The sequence below is a fragment of the Oncorhynchus kisutch genome, linkage group LG22, assembly GCF_002021735.2.
Source record: "Oncorhynchus kisutch isolate 150728-3 linkage group LG22, Okis_V2, whole genome shotgun sequence".
Taxonomy (NCBI): domain Eukaryota; kingdom Metazoa; phylum Chordata; class Actinopteri; order Salmoniformes; family Salmonidae; genus Oncorhynchus; species Oncorhynchus kisutch.
In genome coordinates this window covers 56,381,124-56,403,864 of record NC_034195.2, presented here as the reverse complement: position 1 = coordinate 56,403,864, position 22,741 = coordinate 56,381,124, and the positions used below count along the sequence as shown (strand labels likewise).

At 47.8% G+C, this 22,741-nt stretch overlaps 1 protein-coding gene across 2 annotated transcripts in view; it reads left to right on the top strand.

The window, feature by feature from the left end:
* The first annotated feature begins 1,282 nt into the window (after positions 1 to 1,282).
* LOC109883275 (synaptotagmin-7-like) overlaps positions 1,283 to 22,741 on the top strand; it is a 173,330-nt gene continuing 151,871 nt past the window's right edge. Inside the window, exons 1-2 of one of the 2 annotated variants that reach the window (XM_031802133.1) lie at positions 1,283 to 1,448; positions 17,377 to 17,781. In XM_031802133.1, the coding sequence (XP_031657993.1) occupies positions 1,315 to 1,448; positions 17,377 to 17,781 (539 nt within the window). In that variant the 5' untranslated portion in view covers positions 1,283 to 1,314. Of the gene's footprint in view, positions 1,449 to 16,326; positions 17,782 to 22,741 lie in introns of those variants that run through there. The other variant, XM_031802132.1, reaches the window with a different exon arrangement.

Here is a 22,741-nt window from a genome sequence, read left to right as displayed (position 1 = left end):
CTGCAGACAGTTACTCACTCCTTTACAATACCTCTGGACCTCAGGAGAAAACTAGATGTATTTATGCTCTCCTGCACCTGACTTCCCTGCAGACAGTTACTCACTCCGTTACAATACCTCTGGACCTCAGGAGAAAACTAGATGGATTTCTGTTCTCCTGGTACCGTCCGTTCCCCACTGCTATTGAAACGGTTCTAATGCAAAGCTTTTCTGTAGCCGTAGTGATGCTGCTGAATGGTTTATGTACTTGTCCACAGGCAGAGACTGTACAGTAGATAGCTACCTCCTATGAGAGACATGAGGCTACTATTGACTTGTCATGTTGCTCTGTAATAGCACATCTCAAGGCCAAGGTGGCCATCAATTCGGAGTGAAACAAACAGCTACCCCAGTCCCCACACCAGCTGCCACGTTAACACAGTGGGCATAAGCTTCGCTGGGTTCCAAGTGATACCTTGTATCCTTTATAGAGCACTGCTCTTGACCAGAGCATATAGCTAGTGGTCGTCTAAGCTGAGCTGCAGAGACTAAAGACTGGTCTCGTTCTACTCTTCATTCGTGCACCATGGTTGGAGTGCCAGGTAGCAGCAGTGTTATGTTCCCTGTGGTACATAACCCTTCACAGGCTCCCCAGTGAATCCTCTCCTCTCCTCTCTACTCCTCTCCTCCTTTCCCCCCGAAACTGACTCGACTGCTGGCCCTAACCTCATTCATCCACCAGATCTACCTGTCTGTCTGTTCTGTCTCTACCAGATCTACCTGTCTGTCTGTTCTGTCTCTACCAGATCTACCAGACCTATGGGTCTCTTGTCCCTCTCCTCTCCTCTCCTCTCCTCTCCTCTCCTCTCCTCTCCTCTCCTCTCCTCTCCTCTCCTCTCCTCTCCTCTCCTCTCCTCTCCTCTCCTCTCCTCTCCTCTCCTCTCCTCTCCTCTCCTCTCCTCTCCTCTCCTCTCCTCTCCTCTCCTCACCTCTCCTCTCCTCACCTCCCCTCTCCTCTTCTCTCCTCCCCTCTCCTCTTCTCTCCTCCCCTCTCCTCTCTTGTGACCTGGATTCCTGATGCAATTCACCTTTAACACATCTCCACACCGGATCGACTTTGCTTCCTTTACCCTGTTGTTGCTCAATCTCTCTCTCTCTCACGTTGTCCTCTTTCTATCCTCCTCTTCTTCTTGTTCCTGTCTTTTTCCTCCTCCTCCTCTTGTCTCTCTCTGTCTCTGCCGTGTCGGCTATTTTCCCCTCTCTCTCCTTCCTAGTGGGGTGGTGGGGGGGAGAGGGGATGGTGGGGGTCCAGCAGGTCCCTGTCGCAGTGACAGTATGAAGAGGATGATGTCTGGAGGTGGAAGTAGCTCCATGTCTGGGGGAACCAGCATGGTGATGTCGGGGGGGAAGCCCGGGAAGTGGCAGACGGTCCAGAGTCACATGCAGACGGGAGGACTCAGACCCAAAAGGTGAGTTACAGCACTAACAGACACCAGGGAGATGGTACTGTAGAGATATAATGACTAGACACTAACACACACCAGGGAGATGGTACTGTAGACATATAATGACTAGACACTAACAGACACCAGGGAGATGGTACTGTAGAGATATAATGACTAGACACTAACACACACCAGGGAGATGGTACTGTAGAGATATAATGACTAGACACTAACAGACACCAGGGAGATGGTACTGTAGAGATATAATGACTAGACACTAACAGACACCAGGGAGATGGTACTGTAGAGATATAATGACTAGACATTAACAGACACCAGGGAGATGGTACTGTAGAGATATAATGACTAGATACTAACAGACACCAGGGAGATGGTACTGTAGAGATATAATGACTAGACACTAACAGACACCAGGGAGATGGTACTGTAGAGATATAATGACTAGACACTAACAGACACCAGGGAGATGGTACTGTAGATATATAATGACTAGACACTAAAAGACACCAGGGAGATGGTACTGTAGAGATATAATGACTAGACATTAACAGACACCAGGGAGATGGTACTGTAGAGATATAATGACTAGACATTAACAGACACCAGGGAGATGGTACTGTAGAGATATAATGACTAGACACTAACAGACACCAGGGAGATGGTACTGTAGAGATATAATGACTAGACACTAACAGACACCAGGGAGATGGTACTGTAGATATATAATGACTAGACACTAACACACACCAGGGAGATGGTACTGTAGAGATATAATGACTAGACACTAACACACACCAGGGAGATGGTACTGTAGAGATATAATGACTAGATACTAACAGACACCAGGGAGATGGTACTGTAGAGATATAATGACTAGATACTAACAGACACCAGGGAGATGGTACTGTAGAGATATAATGACTAGACACTAACAGACACCAGGGAGATGGTACTGTAGAGATATAATGACTAGACACTAACAGACACCAGGGAGATGGTACTGTAGAGATATAATGACTAGACACCAGGGAGATGGTACTGGAGAGATATAATGACTAGACACTAACAGACGCGGTTAGATGGTATCTTCTGTAGATGTTATGGGTCAGGAACCAGGTTAGATGGTATCTTCTGTAGATGGTATGGGTCAGGAACCAGGTTAGATGGTATCTTCTGTAGATGGTACGGGTCAGGAACAAGGTTAGATGGTATCTTCTGTAGATGGTACGGCTCAGGAACAAGGTTGGATCATTTATACTGTTGATGATGCTACGGGTCACCAGGTTTCTAGCGTTTCTCTCATCTCGAGTTGGGGGGACGGTGAGAGTATCAATCTAGCTGATGTCACAAAATGCTGTACAGAAACCCAGTCTAAAACCCCAAACAGCAAGCAATGCAGGTGTAGAAGCACGGAGGCTTGGAAAAACTCCCTAGAAAGGCCAGAACCTAGGAAGAAACCTAGAGAGGAACCAGGCTCTGAGGGGTGGCCAGTCCTCTACTGGCTGTACTGGGTAGAGAGGAATCAGGCTCTGAGGGGTGGCCAGTCATCTACCCCCTGTGTCGGGTGAAGAGAGTACATGGCCATTAAGGCCGGATTGTTCTTCAAGATGTTCATAGATGACCAGTAGGGTCATTCAGAGGTCGAGACAGCAGGTGCGGTAGAGAGAGAGAGTCGAACACAGCAGGTCCGGGAAAAGGTAGCACGTCCGGTGGACAGGAAACTGTAGCAGCAGCACGACCAGGTGGACCGGGGCCAGCCAGGAGTAACAGGTAGTCGTAAGGCATTGTCCTAGGGCTCAGGTACTCCTGGAGTGGAGGGAGAGAGAGAATTAGAGGGAGCGTACTTAAATTCACACAAGACACCAAAAGAGACAGGAGAATTACACCAGACGTACCAGACTGACCCTGGCCCCCCGGCACATAGACTATTGCAGCATACATACTGGAGGAGGGAGGTAGAGAGTAGGAGGAAGGACGGGCAAAACAAGCAGGTTCATTTAGCTTCTCTTCCCTCTTTCGATTCGCACCTCCCATCATTCTCACACCTCCTGCCTTGTATGATTTCTCTCTCCGCAACACATTCAGTCCTTCAATACCTCCTCCCCTCTTTCTCTCATCGTTCTCTCTCTGCCCTCTGCCTATGATTGGATTCTATTTCTAGGACGCTATAAGTGTCTGTCTCTTGTGTTGGTGTCTCTTCAGTCGGTGTCTCTTGTGTCGGTGTCTCTTGTGTTGGTGTCTCTTCAGTTGGTGTCTCTTCAGTCGGTGTCTCTTGTGTCGGTGTCTCTTGGGTTGGTGTCTCTTTAGTTGGTGTCTCTTCAGTCGGTGTCTCTTGTGTCGGTGTCTCTTGTGTCTCTTGTGCCTCTTCAGTCAGTGTCTCTTGTGTCTCTTGTGTCGGTGTCTCTTCAGTCGGTGTATCTTGTGTCTCTTGTGTCGGTGTCTCTTCAGTCGGTGTCTCCTGTGTCGGTGTCTCTTGTGTCTCTTGCGTCGGTGTCTCTTGTGTCGGTGTCTCTTGTGTCGGTGTCTATTGTGTTGGTGTCTCTTGTGTCGGTGTCTCTAGTGATGGTGTCTCTTGTGTCTCTTGTGTTGGTGTCTCTTACGTCTCTTCAGTCAGTGTCTCTTGTGTCGGTGTCTCTTGTGTCGGTGTCTCTTGTGTCTCTTGTGTCGGTGTCTCTTGTGTCAGTGTCTATTGTGTTGGTGTCTCTTGTGTTGGTGTCTCTTGTGTCTCTTCAGTCAGTGTCTCTTGTGTCGGTGTCTCTTGTGTCTCTTGTGTCGGTGTCTCTTGTGTCTCTTGTGTCGGTGTCTCTTCAGTCCGTGTCTCTTGTGTTGGTGCCTCTTCTGTTGGTGTCTCTTCAGTCGGTGTCTCTTGTGTCGGTGTCTCTTCAGTCCGTGTCTCTTGTGTCTCTTGTGTCGGTGTCTTTTGTGTCTCTTGTGTCGGTGTCTCTTGTGTTGGTGTCTCTTGTGTCGGTGCCTCTTGTGTCGGTGTCTCTTGTGTTGGTGTCTCTTGTGTCGGTGCCTCTTGTGTCTGTGTCTCTTGTGTCGGTGCCTCTTGTGTCGGTGTCTCTTCAGTCCGTGTCTCTTCAGTCGGTGTCTCTTGTGTCTCTTGTGTCGGTGTCTCTTGTGTCGGTGTCTCTTGTGTTGGTGTCTGTTAAGTCGGTGTCTCCTATTTTCTCTCTCTCTTTCTTCCTCCTCTCTTCCTACCTAACTTTCTCTGTATTTTCTATATCCCATCTTTATGCCTCCTATCTTTCTGTCTTTATATAAAGAATCCATCTTCCTCAAAGTAGCCTCTTCAATTACATTATTTATCTCACCCTTTTCACCTTGCTTTGCCCTTTTCACAAGATAGATAGGTTCAACACCAAGCGGTTTAAAGGATCAGTCATAGGAAATGACTAAAGTAAATGTGACAGTCACCCTGTAAAATACTACTTGAGTAAAAGTCTAAATATATTTAATTAAGTATCAAAAGTAAACGTAATTGCTAAAATATACTTAAGTATTAAAAGGAAAAGTATAAATAATTTATAATTTTCTAATATTCTAGTGAGTCCTCCAGATCAGAGGCAGTAGGGATGACCAGGGATGTTCTCTGTTTAGTGAGTCCTCCAGATCAGAGGCAGTAGGGACGACCAGGGATATTCTCTGTTTAGGGAGTCCTCCAGATCAGAGGCAGTAGGGATGACCAGAGATGTTCTCTGTTTAGTGAGTCCTCCAGATCAGAGGCAGTAGGGATGACCAGAGATGTTCTCTGTTTAGTGAGTCCTCCAGATCAGATGCAGTAGGGATGGCCAGGGATGTTCTCTGTTTAGTGAGTCCCCCAGATCAGAGGCAGTAGGGATGACCAGGGATGTTCTTTGTTTAGTGAGTCCTCCAGATCAGAGGCAGTAGGGATGACCAGGTATGTTCTCTGTTTAGTGAGTCCCCCAGATCAGAGGCAGTAGGGACGACCAGAGATGTTCTCTGTTTAGTGAGTCCTCCAGATCAGAGGCAGTAGGGACGACCAGGGATGTTCTCTGTTTAGTGAGTCCTCCAGATCAGAGGCAGTAGGGACGACCAGGGATGTTCTCTGTTTAGTGAGTCCCCCAGATCAGAGGCAGTAGGGACGACCAGGGATGTTCTCTGTTTAGTGAGTCCTCCAGATCAGAGGCAGTAGGGATGACCAGGGATGTTCTCTGTTTAGTGAGTCCTCCAGATCAGAGGCAGTAGGGATGACCAGGGATGTTCTCTGTTTATTGAGTCCTCCAGATCAGAGGCAGTAGGGACGACCAGGGATGTTCTCTGTTTAGTGAGTCCTCCAGATCAGAGGCAGTAGGGATGACCAGGGATGTTCTCTGTTTAGTGAGTCCTCCAGATCAGAGGCAGTAGGGATGACCAGGGATGTTCACTGTTTATTGAGTCCTCCAGATCAGAGGCAGTAGGGACGACCAGGGATGTTCTCTGTTTAGTGAGTCCTCCAGATCAGAGGCAGTAGGGATGACCAGGGATGTTCTCTGTTTAGTGAGTCCTCCAGATCAGAGGCAGTAGGGATGACCGGGGATGTTCTCTGTTTAGTGAGTCCTCCAGATAAGAGGCAGTAGGGATGACCGGGGATGTTCTCTGTTTAGTGAGTCCTCCAGATCAGAGGCAGTAGGGATGACCGGGGATGTTCTCTGTTTAGTGAGTCTTCCAGATCAGAGGCAGTAGGGATGACCAGGAATGTTCTCTGTTTAGTGAGTCCTCCAGATCACATGCAGTAGGGATGACCAGTGATGTTCTCTGTTTAGTGAGTCCTCCAGATCAGAGGCAGTAGGGATGACCGGGGATGTTCTCTGTTTAGTGAGTCCTCCAGATCAGAGGCAGTAGGGATGACCAGGGTGTTCTCTGTTTAGTGAGTCCCCCAGATCAGAGGCAGTAGGGACGACCAGGGATGTTCTCTGTTTAGTGAGTCCCCCAGATCAGAGGCAGTAGGGAAAACCAGGGATGTTCTCTGTTTAGTTTGTCCTCCAGATCAGAGGCAGTAGGGACGACCAGGGATTTTCTCTGTTTAGTGAGTCCCCCAGATCAGAGGCAGTAGGGATGACCAGGGATGTTCTCTGTTTAGTGAGTCCTCCAGATCAGAGGCAGTAGGGACGACCAGGCATGTTCTCTGTTTAGTGAGTCCCCCAGATCAGAGGCAGTAGGGATGACAAGGGATGTTCTCTGTTTAGTGAGTCCTCCAGATCAGAGGCAGTAGGGACGACCAGGGATGTTCTCTGTTTAGTGAGTCCTCCAGATCAGAGACAGTAGGGATGACCAGGGATGTTCTCTGTTTAGTGAGTCCTCCAGATCAGAGGCAGTAGGGATGACCAGGGATGTTCTCTGTTTAGTGAGTCCCCCAGATCAGAGGCAGTAGGGACGACCAGGGATTTTCTCTGTTTAGTGAGTCCCCCAGATCAGAGGCAGTAGTGATGACCAGGGATGTTCTCTGTTTAGTGAGTCCTCCAGATCAAAGGCAGTAGGGACGACCAGGGATGTTCTCTGTTTAGTGAGTCCCCCAGATCAGAGGCAGTAGGGATGACCAGGGTGTTCTCTGTTTAGTGAGTCCCCCAGATCAGAGGCAGTAGGGACGACCAGGGATGTTCTCTGTTTAGTGAGTCCCCCAGATCAGAGGCAGTAGGGATGACCAGGGATGTTCTCTGTTTAGTGAGTCCTCCAGATCAGAGACAGTAGGGATGACCAGGGATGTTCTCTGTTTAGTGAGTCCCCCAGATCAGAGGCAGTAGGGATGACCAGGGATGTTCTCTGTTTAGTGAGTCCTCCAGATCAGAGACAGTAGGGATGACCAGGGATGTTCTCTGTTTAGTGAGTCCTCCAGATCAGAGGCAGTAGGGATGACCAGGGATGTTCTCTGTTTAGTGAGTCCTCCAGATCAGAGGCAGTAGGGACGACCAGGGATGTTCTCTGTTTAGTGAGTCCTCCAGATCAGAGGCAGTAGGGATGACCAGGGATGTTCTCTGTTTAGTGAGTCCTCCAGATCAGAGGCAGTAGGGATGACCAGGGATGTTCTCTTTTTAGTGAGTCCTCCAGATCAGAGGCAGTAGGAATGACCAGGGATGTTCTCTGTTTAGTGAGTCCTCCAGATCAGAGACAGTAGGGATGACCAGGGATGTTCTCTGTTTAGTGAGTCCCCCAGATCAGAGGCAGTAGGGATGACCAGGGATGTTCTCTGTTTAGTGAGTCCTCCAGATCAGAGGCAGTAGGGACGACCAGGGATGTTCTCTGTTTAGTGAGTCCCCCAGATCAGAGGCAGTAGTGATGACCAGGGATGTTCTCTGTTTAGTGAGTCCTCCAGATCAGAGGCAGTAGGGACGACCAGGGATGTTCTCTGTTTAGTGAGTCCCCCAGATCAGAGGCAGTAGGGATGACCAGGGTGTTCTCTGTTTAGTGAGTCCCCCAGATCAGAGGCAGTAGGGACGACCAGGGATGTTCTCTGTTTAGTGAGTCCCCCAGATCAGAGGCAGTAGGGATGACCAGGGATGTTCTCTGTTTAGTGAGTCCTCCAGATCAGAGGCAGTAGTGATGACCAGGGATGTTCTCTGTTTAGTGAGTCCTCCAGATCAGAGGCAGTAGGGACGACCAGGGATGTTCTCTGTTTAGTGAGTCCCCCAGATCAGAGGCAGTAGGGATGACCAGGGATGTTCTCTGTTTAGTGAGTCCTCCAGATCAGAGGCAGTAGGGACGACCAGGGATGTTCTCTGTTTAGTGAGTCCCCCAGATCAGAGGCAGTAGGGATGACCAGGGATGTTCTCTGTTTAGTGAGTCCTCCAGATCAGAGTCAGGAGGGACGACCAGGGATGTTCTCTGTTTAGTGAGTCCCCCAGATCAGAGGCAGTAGAGATGACCAGGGATGTTCTCTGTTTAGTGAGTCCCCTAGATCAGAGGCAGTAGGGATGACCAGGGATGTTCTCTTTTTAGTGAGTCCTCCAGATCAGAGGCAGTAGGGATGACCAGGGATGTTCTCTGTTTAGTGAATCCTCCAGATCAGAGGCAGTAGGGATGACCAGGGATGTTCTCTGTTTAGTGAGTCCTCCAGATCAGAGGCAGTAGGGACGACCAGGGATGTTCTCTGTTTAGTGAGTCCCCCAGATCAGAGGCAGTAGTGATGACCAGGGATGTTCTCTGTTTAGTGAGTCCTCCAGATGAGAGGCAGTAGGGACGACCAGGGATGTTCTCTGTTTAGTGAGTCCCCCAGATCAGAGGCAGTAGGGATGACCAGGGTGTTCTCTGTTTAGTGAGTCCCCCAGATCAGAGGCAGTAGGGACGACCAGGGATGTTCTCTGTTTAGTGAGTCCCCCAGATCAGAGGCAGTAGGGATGACCAGGGATGTTCTCTGTTTAGTGAGTCCTCCAGATCAGAGGCAGTAGGGATGACCAGGGATGTTCTCTGTTTAGTGTCCTCCAGATCAGAGGCAGTAGGAATGACCAGGGATGTTCTCTGTTTAGTGAGTCCTCCAGATCAGAGACAGTAGGGATGACCAGGGATGTTCTCTGTTTAGTGAGTCCTCCAGATCAGAGGCAGTAGGGACGACCAGGGATGTTCTCTGTTTAGTGAGTCCCCCAGATCAGAGGCAGTAGTGATGACCAGGGATGTTCTCTGTTTAGTGAGTCCTCCAGATCAGAGGCAGTAGGGACGACCAGGGATGTTCTCTGTTTAGTGAGTCCCCCAGATCAGAGGCAGTAGGGATGACCAGGGTGTTCTCTGTTTAGTGAGTCCCCCAGATCAGAGGCAGTAGGGACGACCAGGGATGTTCTCTGTTTAGTGAGTCCCCCAGATCAGAGGCAGTAGGGATGACCAGGGATGTTCTCTGTTTAGTGAGTCCTCCAGATTAGAGACAGTAGGGATGACCAGGGATGTTCTCTGTTTAGTGAGTCCCCCAGATCAGAGGCAGTAGGGATGACCAGGGATGTTCTCTGTTTAGTGAGTCCTCCAGATCAGAGGCAGTAGGGACGACCAGGGATGTTCTCTGTTTAGTGAGTCCCCCAGATCAGAGGCAGTAGGGATGACCAGGGATGTTCTCTGTTTAGTGAGTCCTCCAGATCAGAGGCAGTAGGGACGACCAGGGATGTTCTCTGTTTAGTGAGTCCCCCAGATCAGAGGCAGTAGGGATGACCAGGGATGTTCTCTGTTTAGTGAGTCCTCCAGATCAGAGTCAGGAGGGATGACCAGGGATGTTCTCTTTTTAGTGAGTCCTCCAGATCAGAGGCAGTAGGGATGACCAGGGATGTTCTCTGTTTAGTGAATCCTCCAGATCAGAGGCATTATGGATGACCAGGTATGTTCTCTATTTAGTGTGTCCTCCAGATCAGAGGCAGTAGGGACGACCAGGGATGTTCTCTGTTTAGTGAGTCCCCCAGATCAGAGGCAGTAGTGATGACCAGGGATGTTCTCTGTTTAGTGAGTCCTCCAGATCAGAGGCAGTAGGGACGACCAGGGATGTTCTCTGTTTAGTGAGTCCCCCAGATCAGAGGCAGTAGGGATGACCAGGGATGTTCTCTGTTTAGTGAGTCCTCCAGATCAGAGGCAGTAGGGATGACCAGGGATGTTCTCTGTTTAGTGAGTCCCCCAGATCAGAGGCAGTAGGGATGACCAGGGTGTTCTCTGTTTAGTGAGTCCCCCAGATCAGAGGCAGTAGGGACGACCAGGGATGTTCTCTGTTTAGTGAGTCCCCCAGATCAGAGGCAGTAGGGATGACCAGGGATGTTCTCTGTTTAGTGAGTCCTCCAGATCAGAGACATTAGGGATGACCAGGGATGTTCTCTGTTTAGTGAGTCCCCCAGATCAGAGGCAGTAGGGATGACCAGGGATGTTCTCTGTTTAGTGAGTCCTCCAGATCAGAGGGAGTAGGGACGACCAGGGATGTTCTCTGTTTAGTGAGTCCCCTAGATCAGAGGCAGTAGGGATGACCAGGGATGTTCTCTGTTTAGTGAGTCCTCCAGATCAGAGGCAGTAGGGACGACCAGGGATGTTCTCTGTTTAGTGAGTCCCCCAGATCAGAGGCAGTAGTGATGACCAGGGATGTTCTCTGTTTAGTGAGTCCTCCAGATCAGAGGCAGTAGGGACGACCAGGGATGTTCTCTGTTTAGTGAGTCCCCCAGATCAGAGGCAGTAGGGATGACCAGGGTGTTCTCTGTTTAGTGAGTCCCCCAGATCAGAGGCAGTAGGGACGACCAGGGATGTTCTCTGTTTAGTGAGTCCCCCAGATCAGAGGCAGTAGGGATGACCAGGGATGTTCTCTGTTTAGTGAGTCCTCCAGATCAGAGACAGTAGGGATGACCAGGGATGTTCTCTGTTTAGTGAGTCCCCCAGATCAGAGGCAGTAGGGATGACCAGCGATGTTCTCTGTTTAGTGAGTCCTCCAGATCAGAGGCAGTAGGGACGACCAGGGATGTTCTCTGTTTAGTGAGTCCCCCAGATCAGAGGCAGTAGGGATGACCAGGGATGTTCTCTGTTTAGTGAGTCCTCCAGATCAGAGGCAGTAGGGACGACCAGGGATGTTCTCTGTTTAGTGAGTCCCCCAGATCAGAGGCAGTAGGGATGACCAGGGATGTTCTCTGTTTAGTGAGTCCTCCAGATCAGAGTCAGGAGGGATGACCAGGGATGTTCTCTGTTTAGTGAGTCCTCCAGATCAGAGGCAGTAGGGACGACCAGGGATGTTCTCTGTTTAGTGAGTCCCCCAGATCAGAGGCAGTAGGGACGACCAGGGATGTTCTCTGTTTAGTGAGTCCCCCAGATCAGAGGCAGTAGGGACGACCAGGGATGTTCTCTGTTTAGTGAGTCCCCCAGATCAGAGGCAGTAGGGATGACCAGGGATGTTCTCTGTTTAGTGAGTCCTCCAGATCAGAGACATTAGGGATGACCAGGGATGTTCTCTGTTTAGTGAGTCCCCCAGATCAGAGGCAGTAGGGATGACCAGTGATGTTCTCTGTTTAGTGAGTCCTCCAGATCAGAGGCAGTAGGGACGACCAGGGATGTTCTCTGTTTAGTGAGTCCCCCAGATCAGAGGCAGTAGTGATGACCAGGGATGTTCTCTGTTTAGTGAGTCCTCCAGATCAGAGGCAGTAGGGACGACCAGGGATGTTCTCTGTTTAGTGAGTCCCCCAGATCAGAGGCAGTAGGGATGACCAGGGTGTTCTCTGTTTAGTGAGTCCCCCAGATCAGAGGCAGTAGGGACGACCAGGGATGTTCTCTGTTTAGTGAGTCCCCCAGATCAGAGGCAGTAGGGATGACCAGGGATGTTCTCTGTTTAGTGAGTCCTCCAGATCAGAGACAGTAGGGATGACCAGGGATGTTCTCTGTTTAGTGAGTCCCCCAGATCAGAGGCAGTAGGGATGACCAGGGATGTTCTCTGTTTAGTGAGTCCTCCAGATCAGAGGCAGTAGGGACGACCAGGGATGTTCTCTGTTTAGTGAGTCCCCCAGATCAGAGGCAGTAGGGATGACCAGGGATGTTCTCTGTTTAGTGAGTCCTCCAGATCAGAGGCAGTAGGGACGACCAGGGATGTTCTCTGTTTAGTGAGTCCCCCAGATCAGAGGCAGTAGGGATGACCAGGGATGTTCTCTGTTTAGTGAGTCCTCCAGATCAGAGGCAGTAGGGATGACCAGGGATGTTCTCTGTTTAGTGAGTCCTCCAGATCAGAGACATTAGGGATGACCAGGGATGTTCTCTGTTTAGTGAGTCCCCCAGATCAGAGGCAGTAGGGATGACCAGGGATGTTCTCTGTTTAGTGAGTCCTCCAGATCAGAGGCAGTAGGGACGACCAGGGATGTTCTCTGTTTAGTGAGTCCCCCAGATCAGAGGCAGTAGTGATGACCAGGGATGTTCTCTGTTTAGTGAGTCCTCCAGATCAGAGGCAGTAGGGACGACCAGGGATGTTCTCTGTTTAGTGAGTCCCCCAGATCAGAGGCAGTAGGGATGACCAGGGTGTTCTCTGTTTAGTGAGTCCCCCAGATCAGAGGCAGTAGGGACGACCAGGGATGTTCTCTGTTTAGTGAGTCCCCCAGATCAGAGGCAGTAGGGATGACCAGGGATGTTCTCTGTTTAGTGAGTCCTCCAGATCAGAGACAGTAGGGATGACCAGGGATGTTCTCTGTTTAGTGAGTCCCCCAGATCAGAGGCAGTAGGGATGACCAGGGATGTTCTCTGTTTAGTGAGTCCTCCAGATCAGAGGCAGTAGGGACGACCAGGGATGTTCTCTGTTTAGTGAGTCCCCCAGATCAGAGGCAGTAGGGATGACCAGGGATGTTCTCTGTTTAGTGAGTCCTCCAGATCAGAGGCAGTAGGGACGACCAGGGATGTTCTCTGTTTAGTGAGTCCCCCAGATCAGAGGCAGTAGGGATGACCAGGGATGTTCTCTGTTTAGTGAGTCCTCCAGATCAGAGTCAGGAGGGATGACCAGGGATGTCCTCTGTTTAGTGAGTCCTCCAGATCAGAGGCAGTAGGGACGACCAGGGATGTTCTCTGTTTAGTGAGTCCTCCAGATCAGAGGCAGTAGAGATGACCAGGGATGTTCTCTGTTTAGTGAGTCCTCCAGATCAGAGGCAGTAGGGATGACCAGGGATGTTCTCTGTTTAGTGAGTCCTCCAGATCAGAGGCAGTAGGGATGACCAGGGTTGTTCTCTGTTTAGTGAATCCTCCAGATCAGAGGCAGTAGGGATGACCAGGTATGTTCTCTGTTTAGTGAGTCCCCCAGATCATAGGCAGTAGGGACGACCAGAGATGTTCTCTGTTTAGTGAGTCCTCCAGATCAGAGGCAGTAGGGACGACCAGGGATGTTCTCTGTTTAGTGAGTCCCCCAGATCAGAGGCAGTAGGGACGACCAGGGATGTTCTCTGTTTAGTGAGTCCCCCAGATCAGAGGCAGTAGGGACGACCAGGGATGTTCTCTTTTTAGTGAGTCCTCCAGATCAGAGGCAGTAGGGACGACCAGGGATGTTCTCTGTTTAGTGAGTCCCCCAGATCAGAGGCAGTAGGGACGACCAGGGATGTTCTCTTTTTAGTGAGTCCTCCAGATCAGAGGCAGTAGGGATGACCAGGGATGTTCTCTGTTTAGTGAATCCTCCAGATCAGAGGCAGTAGGGACGACCAGAGATGTTCTCTGTTTAGTGAGTCCTCCAGATCAGAGGCAGTAGGGACGACCAGGGATGTTCTCTGTTTAGTGAGTCCTCCAGATCAGAGGCAGTAGGGATGACCAGGGATGTTCTCTGTTTAGTGAATCCTCCAGATCAGAGGCAGTAGGGACGACCAGAGATGTTCTCTGTTTAGTGAGTCCTCCAGATCAGAGGCAGTAGGGACAACCAGGGATGTTCTCTGTTTAGTGAGTCCTCCAGATCAGAGGCAGTAGGGACGACCAGGGATGTACCGTTGATAAGTGTGTGAATTGGACCATTTTCCTGCTGGCCAAAAAATTTAACAAGTACTTTTGGATGTCAGGGAAAATGTATGGATTAAAAGTAAATTATATTCTTTAGGAATGTAGTGAAGTAAAAGTTGTATATAGATAATAAAGTAAAATATAAATAGTAAAGTACAGATACCCCCAAAAAACGACTTAAGTAGTACTTTAACGTATTTTTACTTAATTCCTTTGCACCCCTGGTATAAAGTAATATATAGTGCACAGTAATGTGAATAGCACAATGTTGACCCAGTTCAGATAGCCTGGATTACACCAGGACTCTGTCAGGGAAGGGAGAGGGAAGATATATTTAGAGAGCTGGGAAATGCTTTAAAGGGGCATTTAGTGAAACTTAGCTAGAAAAATACAACCAAAAATCTCCTAGTAATATGCTGTTTACTAAATGACTAGATAGGATCTAACTGTTACTTTGATTTATTTTATTTATTGAACCTTGAACCTTTTTGTTTAACTCGGCAAGTCCGTTAAGAACAAATCCATATTTACAATGACGGCCTACCAAAAGGCCTCCTGCGGAGACGGGGGCCTGGGATTAAAATAAATAAATACTATATAAATATAGGACAAAACACACATCACAACAAGAGAGAACACAACACTACATAAAGAGAGACCTAAGACGACAACATAGCAAGGCAGCAACACATGACAACACAACATGGTAGCAACACAACATGGTAGCAACACAACATGGTAGCAGCGTGGTAGAAACACAACACGACAACAACATGACAATGTGTCCTGTAATGAGCATTGGTGGCAAATCTGATGGCTGAATGGTAAAGAACATCTAGCCGCTCGAGAGCACCCTTACCTGCCGATCTATAAATTATGTCTCCGTAATCTATCATGGGTAGGATGGTCATCTGAGTCAGGGTTAGTTTAGCAGCTGTGATGAAAGAGGAGTGATTACCATAGAGGAAACCAAGTCTAGATTTAACTTTAGCCTGCAGCTTTGATATGTGCTGAGAGAAGGACAGTGTCCCGTCTAGCCATACTCCCAAGTACTCGTAACCCTCAGAGGTAGTAATCACACCTGTGGGGAGAGGGGCATTCTTCTTACCAAACCACATGACCTTTGTTTTGGAGGTGTTCAGAACAAGGTTAAGGGCAGAGAAAGCTTGTTGGACACTAAGAAAGCTTTGTTGTAGAGCATTTAACCTAAAATCCGGGGAGGGGCCAGCTGAGTATAAGACTGTATCATCTGCATATAAATGGATGAGAGAACTTCCTACTGCCTGAGCTATGTTGTTGATGTAAATTGAGAAGAGCGTGGGGCCTAGAATTGAGCCTTGTTCCCTTGATGACAGACAGTGGCTGAGACAGCAGAATTTCTTACATTATACACTGCACTCTTTGAGCGAGGTAGTTAGCAAACCAGGCCAAAGAGCCCTCAGAGACACCAATACTCCTTAGCCGGGCCACAAGAATGGAATGGTCTACCGTATCAACAGCTTTGGCCAAGTCAATAAAAATAGCAGCATAACATTGCTTAGAATCAAGGGCAATGGTGACATCATTGAGGACCTTTAAGGTTACAGTGACACATCCATAACCTGAGCAGAAACCAGATTGCATACCAGAGAGAATACTATAGAAATCAAGAAAGACAGTCAATTGATTATTGTGATAAAAGTTGTGATAAATGTTTGATAGAGCAAAATAGAAATAGGCCTATAACAGTTAGGATCAGCTTGACCTCCCCTTTTAAATAAAGGACGAACAGTGGCTGCCTTCCAAGCAATGGGAACCTCCCCAGAAAGGAGAGACAGGTTAAACAGGTTGGAGATAGGCTTGGCGATGATAGGGGCTGCAACCTTAAAGAAGAAAGGGTCTAAACCATCTGACCCAGATGTTTTTTGGGGGTCAAGTTTAAGGAGCTCCTTTAGCACCTCGGACTCAGTGACTGCCTGCAGGGAGAAACTTTATAGCAGGGCAGGAGAAAAAGAGGGAGGAGAGTCAGGACTAGAAGCGTTAGAAGGGGTGGGAGATGAGGAAATGTTGAACAGGTAAGGAGGCATGGCTGAGTCAAATAGGAATCCTGACTTAATGAAGTGGTGATTAAAGAGCTCAGCCATTTGCTTCTTGTCAGTAACAACCATACCATCAACATTAAGGGACTGTGAGGAGGAGTGTTTATTCTCCAGGTCTTTAACCTTTTTCCAGAACTTCTTGGGGTGAGACCCACAGAGAGAGAACTGCTCCTTAAAGTAACTACCTTTGGCCTTCCGGGTTGCCTGAGTGGACTTATTTCTAATTTGCCTGAACGAGAGCCAGTCAGCCTGAGTATGCGTGTGCCGAGCCTTTCACCAAATGCAATTCTTGAGGAGGAGTAACTCTGCAAGATCACGGTCAAACCAGGGGCTGAAACTGTTTTTTAATTCTCATTTTCTTTATGGGGTTATAGTAATAGATATTGTAGGACCTGTAACTTAGCAGTAGAGGATCTTGTTCTGATAGAGAGGTACTGGGAAAGACTTAAAGAAAGAGAAAAGAGAGAGAACATTAGTAGGAGGAGTGGAGAGAAGAGAAGAGAGGGAGGGAGGCTGTAGACTTGGTTGGCTGCGAGGAAGTCTCTAGGGGCGGAGCACGTATTTAAACGAGGAAATAGATTTAGACAGAGAAAGGAAGAGGAAGAGAGTCTGTAAAAGTTGGGAGCAGAGAGGAGAGAGAGGAGCATGGGTATCTCTCGTCAAACCATAAAGCCTTCGCCTCGAAGAGCCAATAGCCTCAGCCGCGCCGGGACGCCACAAACACCCCGACACACCCGCCTCAACGCCGGACAGACGCGCATCACCACGCCCATACGGACCGTTCAGATCCGACCAATGCCGACGCGGACCACGCCCACACTCACACGCAGGCCACAAACCCACGGCGCCCAGACGTTCGCAGCACACACACACCTGATGCCGCCACACATCGCGGGGCGCAGGTTTTCACGGGAAGACAGGAGACCGAGTTTGCAGGCTCTCGCCACTGACCATCACACTGGCTGCTCCTTCTACTGCTATCTCTGCTACAGCTGTTACTGCTGCTGCCTCACCCTGCTCTCTTTCTCTCTCCTCCTCCTCCTCTCCCCTCCTCCCCGCACCATCACTCCCACTGCCTCTCACTCCTCCTCCTCCTCCTCTCTACCTGTTTCTCGAACTCCACCTCCCTCCCTCCCTTCCTCCCCATCCTACCCTCCTCCATCACCACCGGTTTCTCCCTTCTGTCCTGTACCTCCTTGTATCCTCCCCGTTCATGATTCCTTCACTATCCTCCGCTCTTGCCCACCTCCCTGTCCCCTCAACCTATCATGTCCTCTCTCTCCAAACTCTCCTGTATTCCCCTCCACCTCTTCCCACCGCTCCACCCCCCCCTCCTTTACTGCTACCCCTTCCACTCCTCCTTCTCCTCTCTCCTCCCCTCTCCTCCACCACCCTAACCTCTGCCACCCCCGGCCCTCGTCCTCCCATCGCTCCCTCCCCTCTCTGCTGCTCTGTCCTCCCAGCTTTGGGGATTCAGTAGGGGCTCTGTCCTCTGCTTCCACCCTGGATCCCCTCCCCTCTGCTGGGCCGCTGGCCCGGCCACGCACCCTGCTACGCCAGCAGAGTCTCCAGCAGCCTCTCATCCACCCACCCGTCCCAAGCCTCCTCACCCACCTCCCACCCACCTCCTCCCAGAGCCTGGGTCAGATACACCAGGTTCCCCCACTGGGGCCCAGTCAGCCAGGGGGAGGCGTGGGCAGTGGGGGAGGATGTGGAGGAACGCAACGAGGCCCCAGGGGGGTGCGAGGGAGCCCGGCGGGGGCAGGCGCCTCACGGTACAGGGGAGGAGGAGGAAGAGGTAACCCTGGGTCCTGGGATCACATGATGGGCCAGTTGAAAAACAGAGGCCTGGATGCCAAGTCCTTCCTGTGAGTTTCTTATTTTCCTCTGTCTGGGTTGGTAACTGTCTCTGTCTGCGTTGGTAACTGTCTCTGGGTTGGTAACGGTCTCTGTCTGGGTTGGTAACTGTCTCTGTCTGGGTTGGTAACCGTCTCTGTCTGGGTTGGTAACCGTCTCTGTCTGGGTTGGTAACTGTCTCTGTCTGGGTTGGTAACCGTCTCTGTCTGGGTTGGTAACTGTCTCTGGGTTGGTAACTGTCTCTGGGTTGGTAACTGTCTCTGTCTGGGTTGGTAACCGTCTCTGTCTGGGTTGGTAACGGTCTCTGTCTGGGTTGGTAACCGTCTCTGTCTGGGTTGGTAACTGTCTCTGGGTTGGTAACTGTCTCTGTCTGGGTTGGTAACCATCTCTGTCTGGGTTGGTAACGGTCTCTGTCTGGGTTGGTAACGGTCTCTGTCTGGGTTGGTAACTGTCTCTGTCTGGGTTGTTAACTGTCTCTGCGTTGGTAACTGTCTCTGTCTGGGTTGGTATATGTCTCTCTCTGGGTTGATAACTGTCTCTGTCTGGGTTGGTAACTGTCTGTGTCTGGGTTGGTAACGATGTCTGTCTGGGTTGGTAATGACCTCTGTCTGGGTTGGTAACTGTCTCTGTCTGGGTTGGTAACTGTCTCTGTCTGGGTTGGTAACTATCTCTGTCTGGGTTGGTAACTGTCTCTGTCTGGGTTGGTAACTGTCTCTGTCTGAGTTGGTAACTGGGTTGGTAACGGTCTCTGTCTGGGTTGGTAATGATCTCTGTCTGGGTTGGTAACTGTCTCTGTCTGGGTTGGTAACTGTCTGTGGGTTGGTAACGGTCTCTGTCTGGGTTGGTAACGATCTCTGTCTGGGCTGGTAACGGACTCCGTCTGGGTTGGTAACGATCTCTCTCTGGGTTGGTAACGGTCTCTGTCTGGGTTGGTAACTGTCTCTGTCTGGGTTAGTAACTGTCTCTGGGTTGGTAACTGTCTCTGTCTGGGTTGGTAATTGTCTCTTGGTTAGTAACTGTCTGTCTGGGTTGGTAACTGTCTCTGTCTGGGTTGGTAACTGTCTCTGGGTTGGTAACTGTCTCTGTCTGGGTTGGTAACTGTCTCCGTCTGAGTTGGTAACTGTCTCTGGGTTGGTAACTGTCTCTGTCTGGGTTGGTAACTGTCTCCGTCTGAGTTGGCAACTGTCTCTGGGTTGGTAACTGTCTCTGTCTGGGTTGGTAACTGTCTCTGTCCTCTCTGGATATGGTATGGCTCTTCTTCTTCCTTTCCTTTCCTTGTAGTGATCCTCTCGCCTGTGATATGCACTGACAGTGTTTCAGATGTTTACATGGTCTTGTTTTCTCTACATAGTGTTGGACTTGAGCTGATGACACCCAGGGAAGGATGTTACATTACATCATGACAGGAGGAGACTGTGTGTGTGTGTGTGTGTGTGTGTGTGTGTGTGTGTGTGTGTGTGTGTGTGTGTGTGTGTGTGTGTGTGTGTGTGTGTGTGTGTGTGTGTGTGTGTGTGTGTGTGTGTGTGTGTGTGTGTGTGTGTGTGTGTGTGTGTGTGTGTGTGTGCAATGTGACAGTTGTATACACATGTATAGAGTCTGAAACACCATCTAAGATGCAGTTATATATAGATGTTACTGTCCTGTCCAAACCTTTGACTGTTACTGTAGATGTTCAGGTCTTGATATATAGTTAATGTCCTGATATAGATGTTCATGTCCTGATATAGAGTTCATGTCCTGATGTAGATGTTCATGTCCTGATATAGAGTTCATGTCCTGATATATAGTTCATGTCCTGATATAAAGTTCATGTCCTGATATTTATGTTAATGTCCTGATATAGAGTTAATGTCCTGATATATAGTTCATGTCCTGATATAGAGTTAATGTCCTGATATATAGTTCATGTCCTGATATATAGTTCATGTCCTGATATATAGTTCATGTCCTGATATAGAGTTAATGTCCTGATATAGAGTTAATGTCCTGATATAGAGTTAATTTCCTGATATATAGTTCATGTCCTGATATATAGTTCATGTCCTGATATATAGTTCATGTCCTGATATAGAGTTAATGTCCTGATATAGAGTTAATGTCCTGATATATAGTTCATGTCCTGATATAGAGTTAATGTCCTGATATATAGTTCATGTCCTGATATAGAGTTAATGTCCTGATATATAGTTCATGTCCTGATATAGAGTTAATGTCCTGATATATAGTTAATGTCCTGATATATAGTTAATGTCCTGATATATAGTTCATGTCCTGATATAGAGTTAATGTCCTGATATATAGTTCATGTCCTGATATAGAGTTAATGTCCTGATATATAGTTAATGTCCTGATATATAGTTAATGTCCTGATATATAGTTCATGTCCTGATATATAGTTAATGTCCTGATATATAGTTCATGTCCTGATATAGAGTTAATGTCCTGATATAGAGTTAATGTCCTGATATATAGTTCATGTCCTGATATAGAGTTAATGTCCTGATATATAGTTCATGTCCTGATATAGAGTTAATGTCCTGATATATAGTTAATGTCCTGATATATAGTTAATGTCCTGATATATAGTTCATGTCCTGATATATAGTTCATGTCCTGATATAGAGTTAATGTCCTGATATAGAGTTAATGTCCTGATATATAGTTAATGTCCTGATATATAGTTCATGTCCTGATATATAGTTCATGTCCTGATATAGATGTTCATGTCCTGATATATAGTTAATGTCCTGATATAGATGTTCATGTCCTGATATAGAGTTCATGTCCTGATATAGAGTTAATGTCCTGATATATAGTTCATGTCCTGATATATAGTTCATGTCCTGACATAGAGTTAATGTCCTGATATATAGTTCATGTCCTGATATAGAGTTAATGTCCTGATATAGAGTTAATGTCCTGATATAGAGTTAATGTCCTGATATAGAGTTAATGTCCTGATATAGAGTTAATTTCCTGATATAGAGTTAATGTCCTGATATAGAGTTAATGTCCTGATATAGAGTTAATGTCCTGATATATAGTTCATGTCCTGATATATAGTTCATGCCCTGATATAGAGTTAATGTCCTGATATATAGTTCATGTCCTGATATAGAGTTCATGTCCTGATATAGAGTTAATGTCCTGATATATAGTTCATGTCCTGATATATAGTTCATGTCCTGATATAGAGTTAATGTCCTGATATATAGTTAATGTCCTGATATATAGTTAATGTCCTGATATAGAGTTAATGTCCTGATATATAGTTCATGTCCTGATATAGAGTTAATGTCCTGATATAGAGTTAATGTCCTGATATAGAGTTAATGTCCTGATATAGAGTTAATGTCCTGATATATAGTTCATGTCCTGATATATAGTTCATGTCCTGATATATAGTTAATGTCCTGATATAGAGTTAATGTCCTGATATAGAGTTAATGTCCTGATATACAGTGCCAGTCAATAGTTTGGACACACCTCCTCATTCCAGTGTTTTTCTTTATTTTTACTATGTTCTACATTGTAGAATAATAGTGAAGACATCAAAACTATGAAATAACACAAAGGGAATCATGTAGTAACCAAAAAGGTTAAACAAATCAAAATATACTTTTGATTTTAGATTCTTCAAAGTAGCCACCCTTTTTGCCTTGGTGACAGCTGTGCACAAACAGCCCCAAAAAATGTTGCGGAAGACCAAAACGAACAAAAATGTCACAAAATGGCGGCATAATATACGCAGGAACTGTTTCGGATGGGAAACTGTAAGAGTCACCATCAATTCGTAACACATTACGAGGCTTAAGAGGACATGTTTCTTCTGACACAAATGGCACTCTATTCCCTTGATAGTGCACTACTTTTGACCAGAGCCCATAGGGTGTAGTACACTATATAGGGCAAGGGGCAATCAACTCTGGTTTTCTGTTCTACCTGATAATTAATTGCACACACCTGGTGTCCCAGGTCTAAATCTAAATCAGTCCCTGATTAGAGGGGAATCACCCACCTGGTGTCCCAGGTCTAAATCAGTCCCTGATTAGAGGGGAATCACCCACCTGGTGTCCCAGGTCTAAACCAATCCCTGATTAGAGGGGAATCACCCACTTGGTGTCCCAGGTCTAAATCAGTCCCTGATTAAAGGGGAATCACACACCTGGTGTCCCAGGTCTAAATCAGGTCCTGATTAGAGGGGAATCACCCACCTGGTGTCCCAGGTCTAAATCAGTCCCTGATTAGAGGGGAATCACACACCTGGTGTCCCAGGTCTAAATCAGGCCCTGATTAGAGGGGAATCACCCACCTGGTGTCCCAGGTCTAAACCAATCCCTGATTAGAGGGGAATCACCCACCTGGTGTCCCAGGTCTAAATCAGTCCCTGATTAGAGGGGAATCCGAGAGAGAAGGAGAGGAGAGAGTAGCAGAGGAGAGAGAACGAGAACGAGAACGAGAAGGAGAGAGAGAAGGAGAAGGAAAAACAGAGAGGAGAGAGAGAAGGAGAAGGAGAAGGATAAACAGAGAGGAGAGAGAGAAGGAGAAGGAGAAGGATAAACAGAGAGGAGAGAGAGAAGGAGAAGGATAAACAGAGAGGAGAGAGAGAGAGAAGGAGAAGGAGAAGGATAAACAGAGAGGAGAGAGAGAGAAGGAGAGGAGAGGAGAGAGTAGCAGAGGAGAGAGAACGAGAAGGAGAAGGAAAGAATGAGTGTGGAAGCTGTTAGGAATTTTATGAATAATGACTAAACAATGTGTACATTTAAATAGAACTATAACTAATTAAACTCTACCCTGTTTTACAATATCTGATTAATGTTAGTTCCTAAGAAAGAGGTTATGTAGCATGGACAAGGGCTGATTGGAAATGATAACCATTGTTGAAGAAGGAATGTATGTGTGTGTGTCTAAAGTAAGCAAAGGGGATCATTAACCTATGTTTGAACCTACCCAGCTATAACTCTGTGGCGA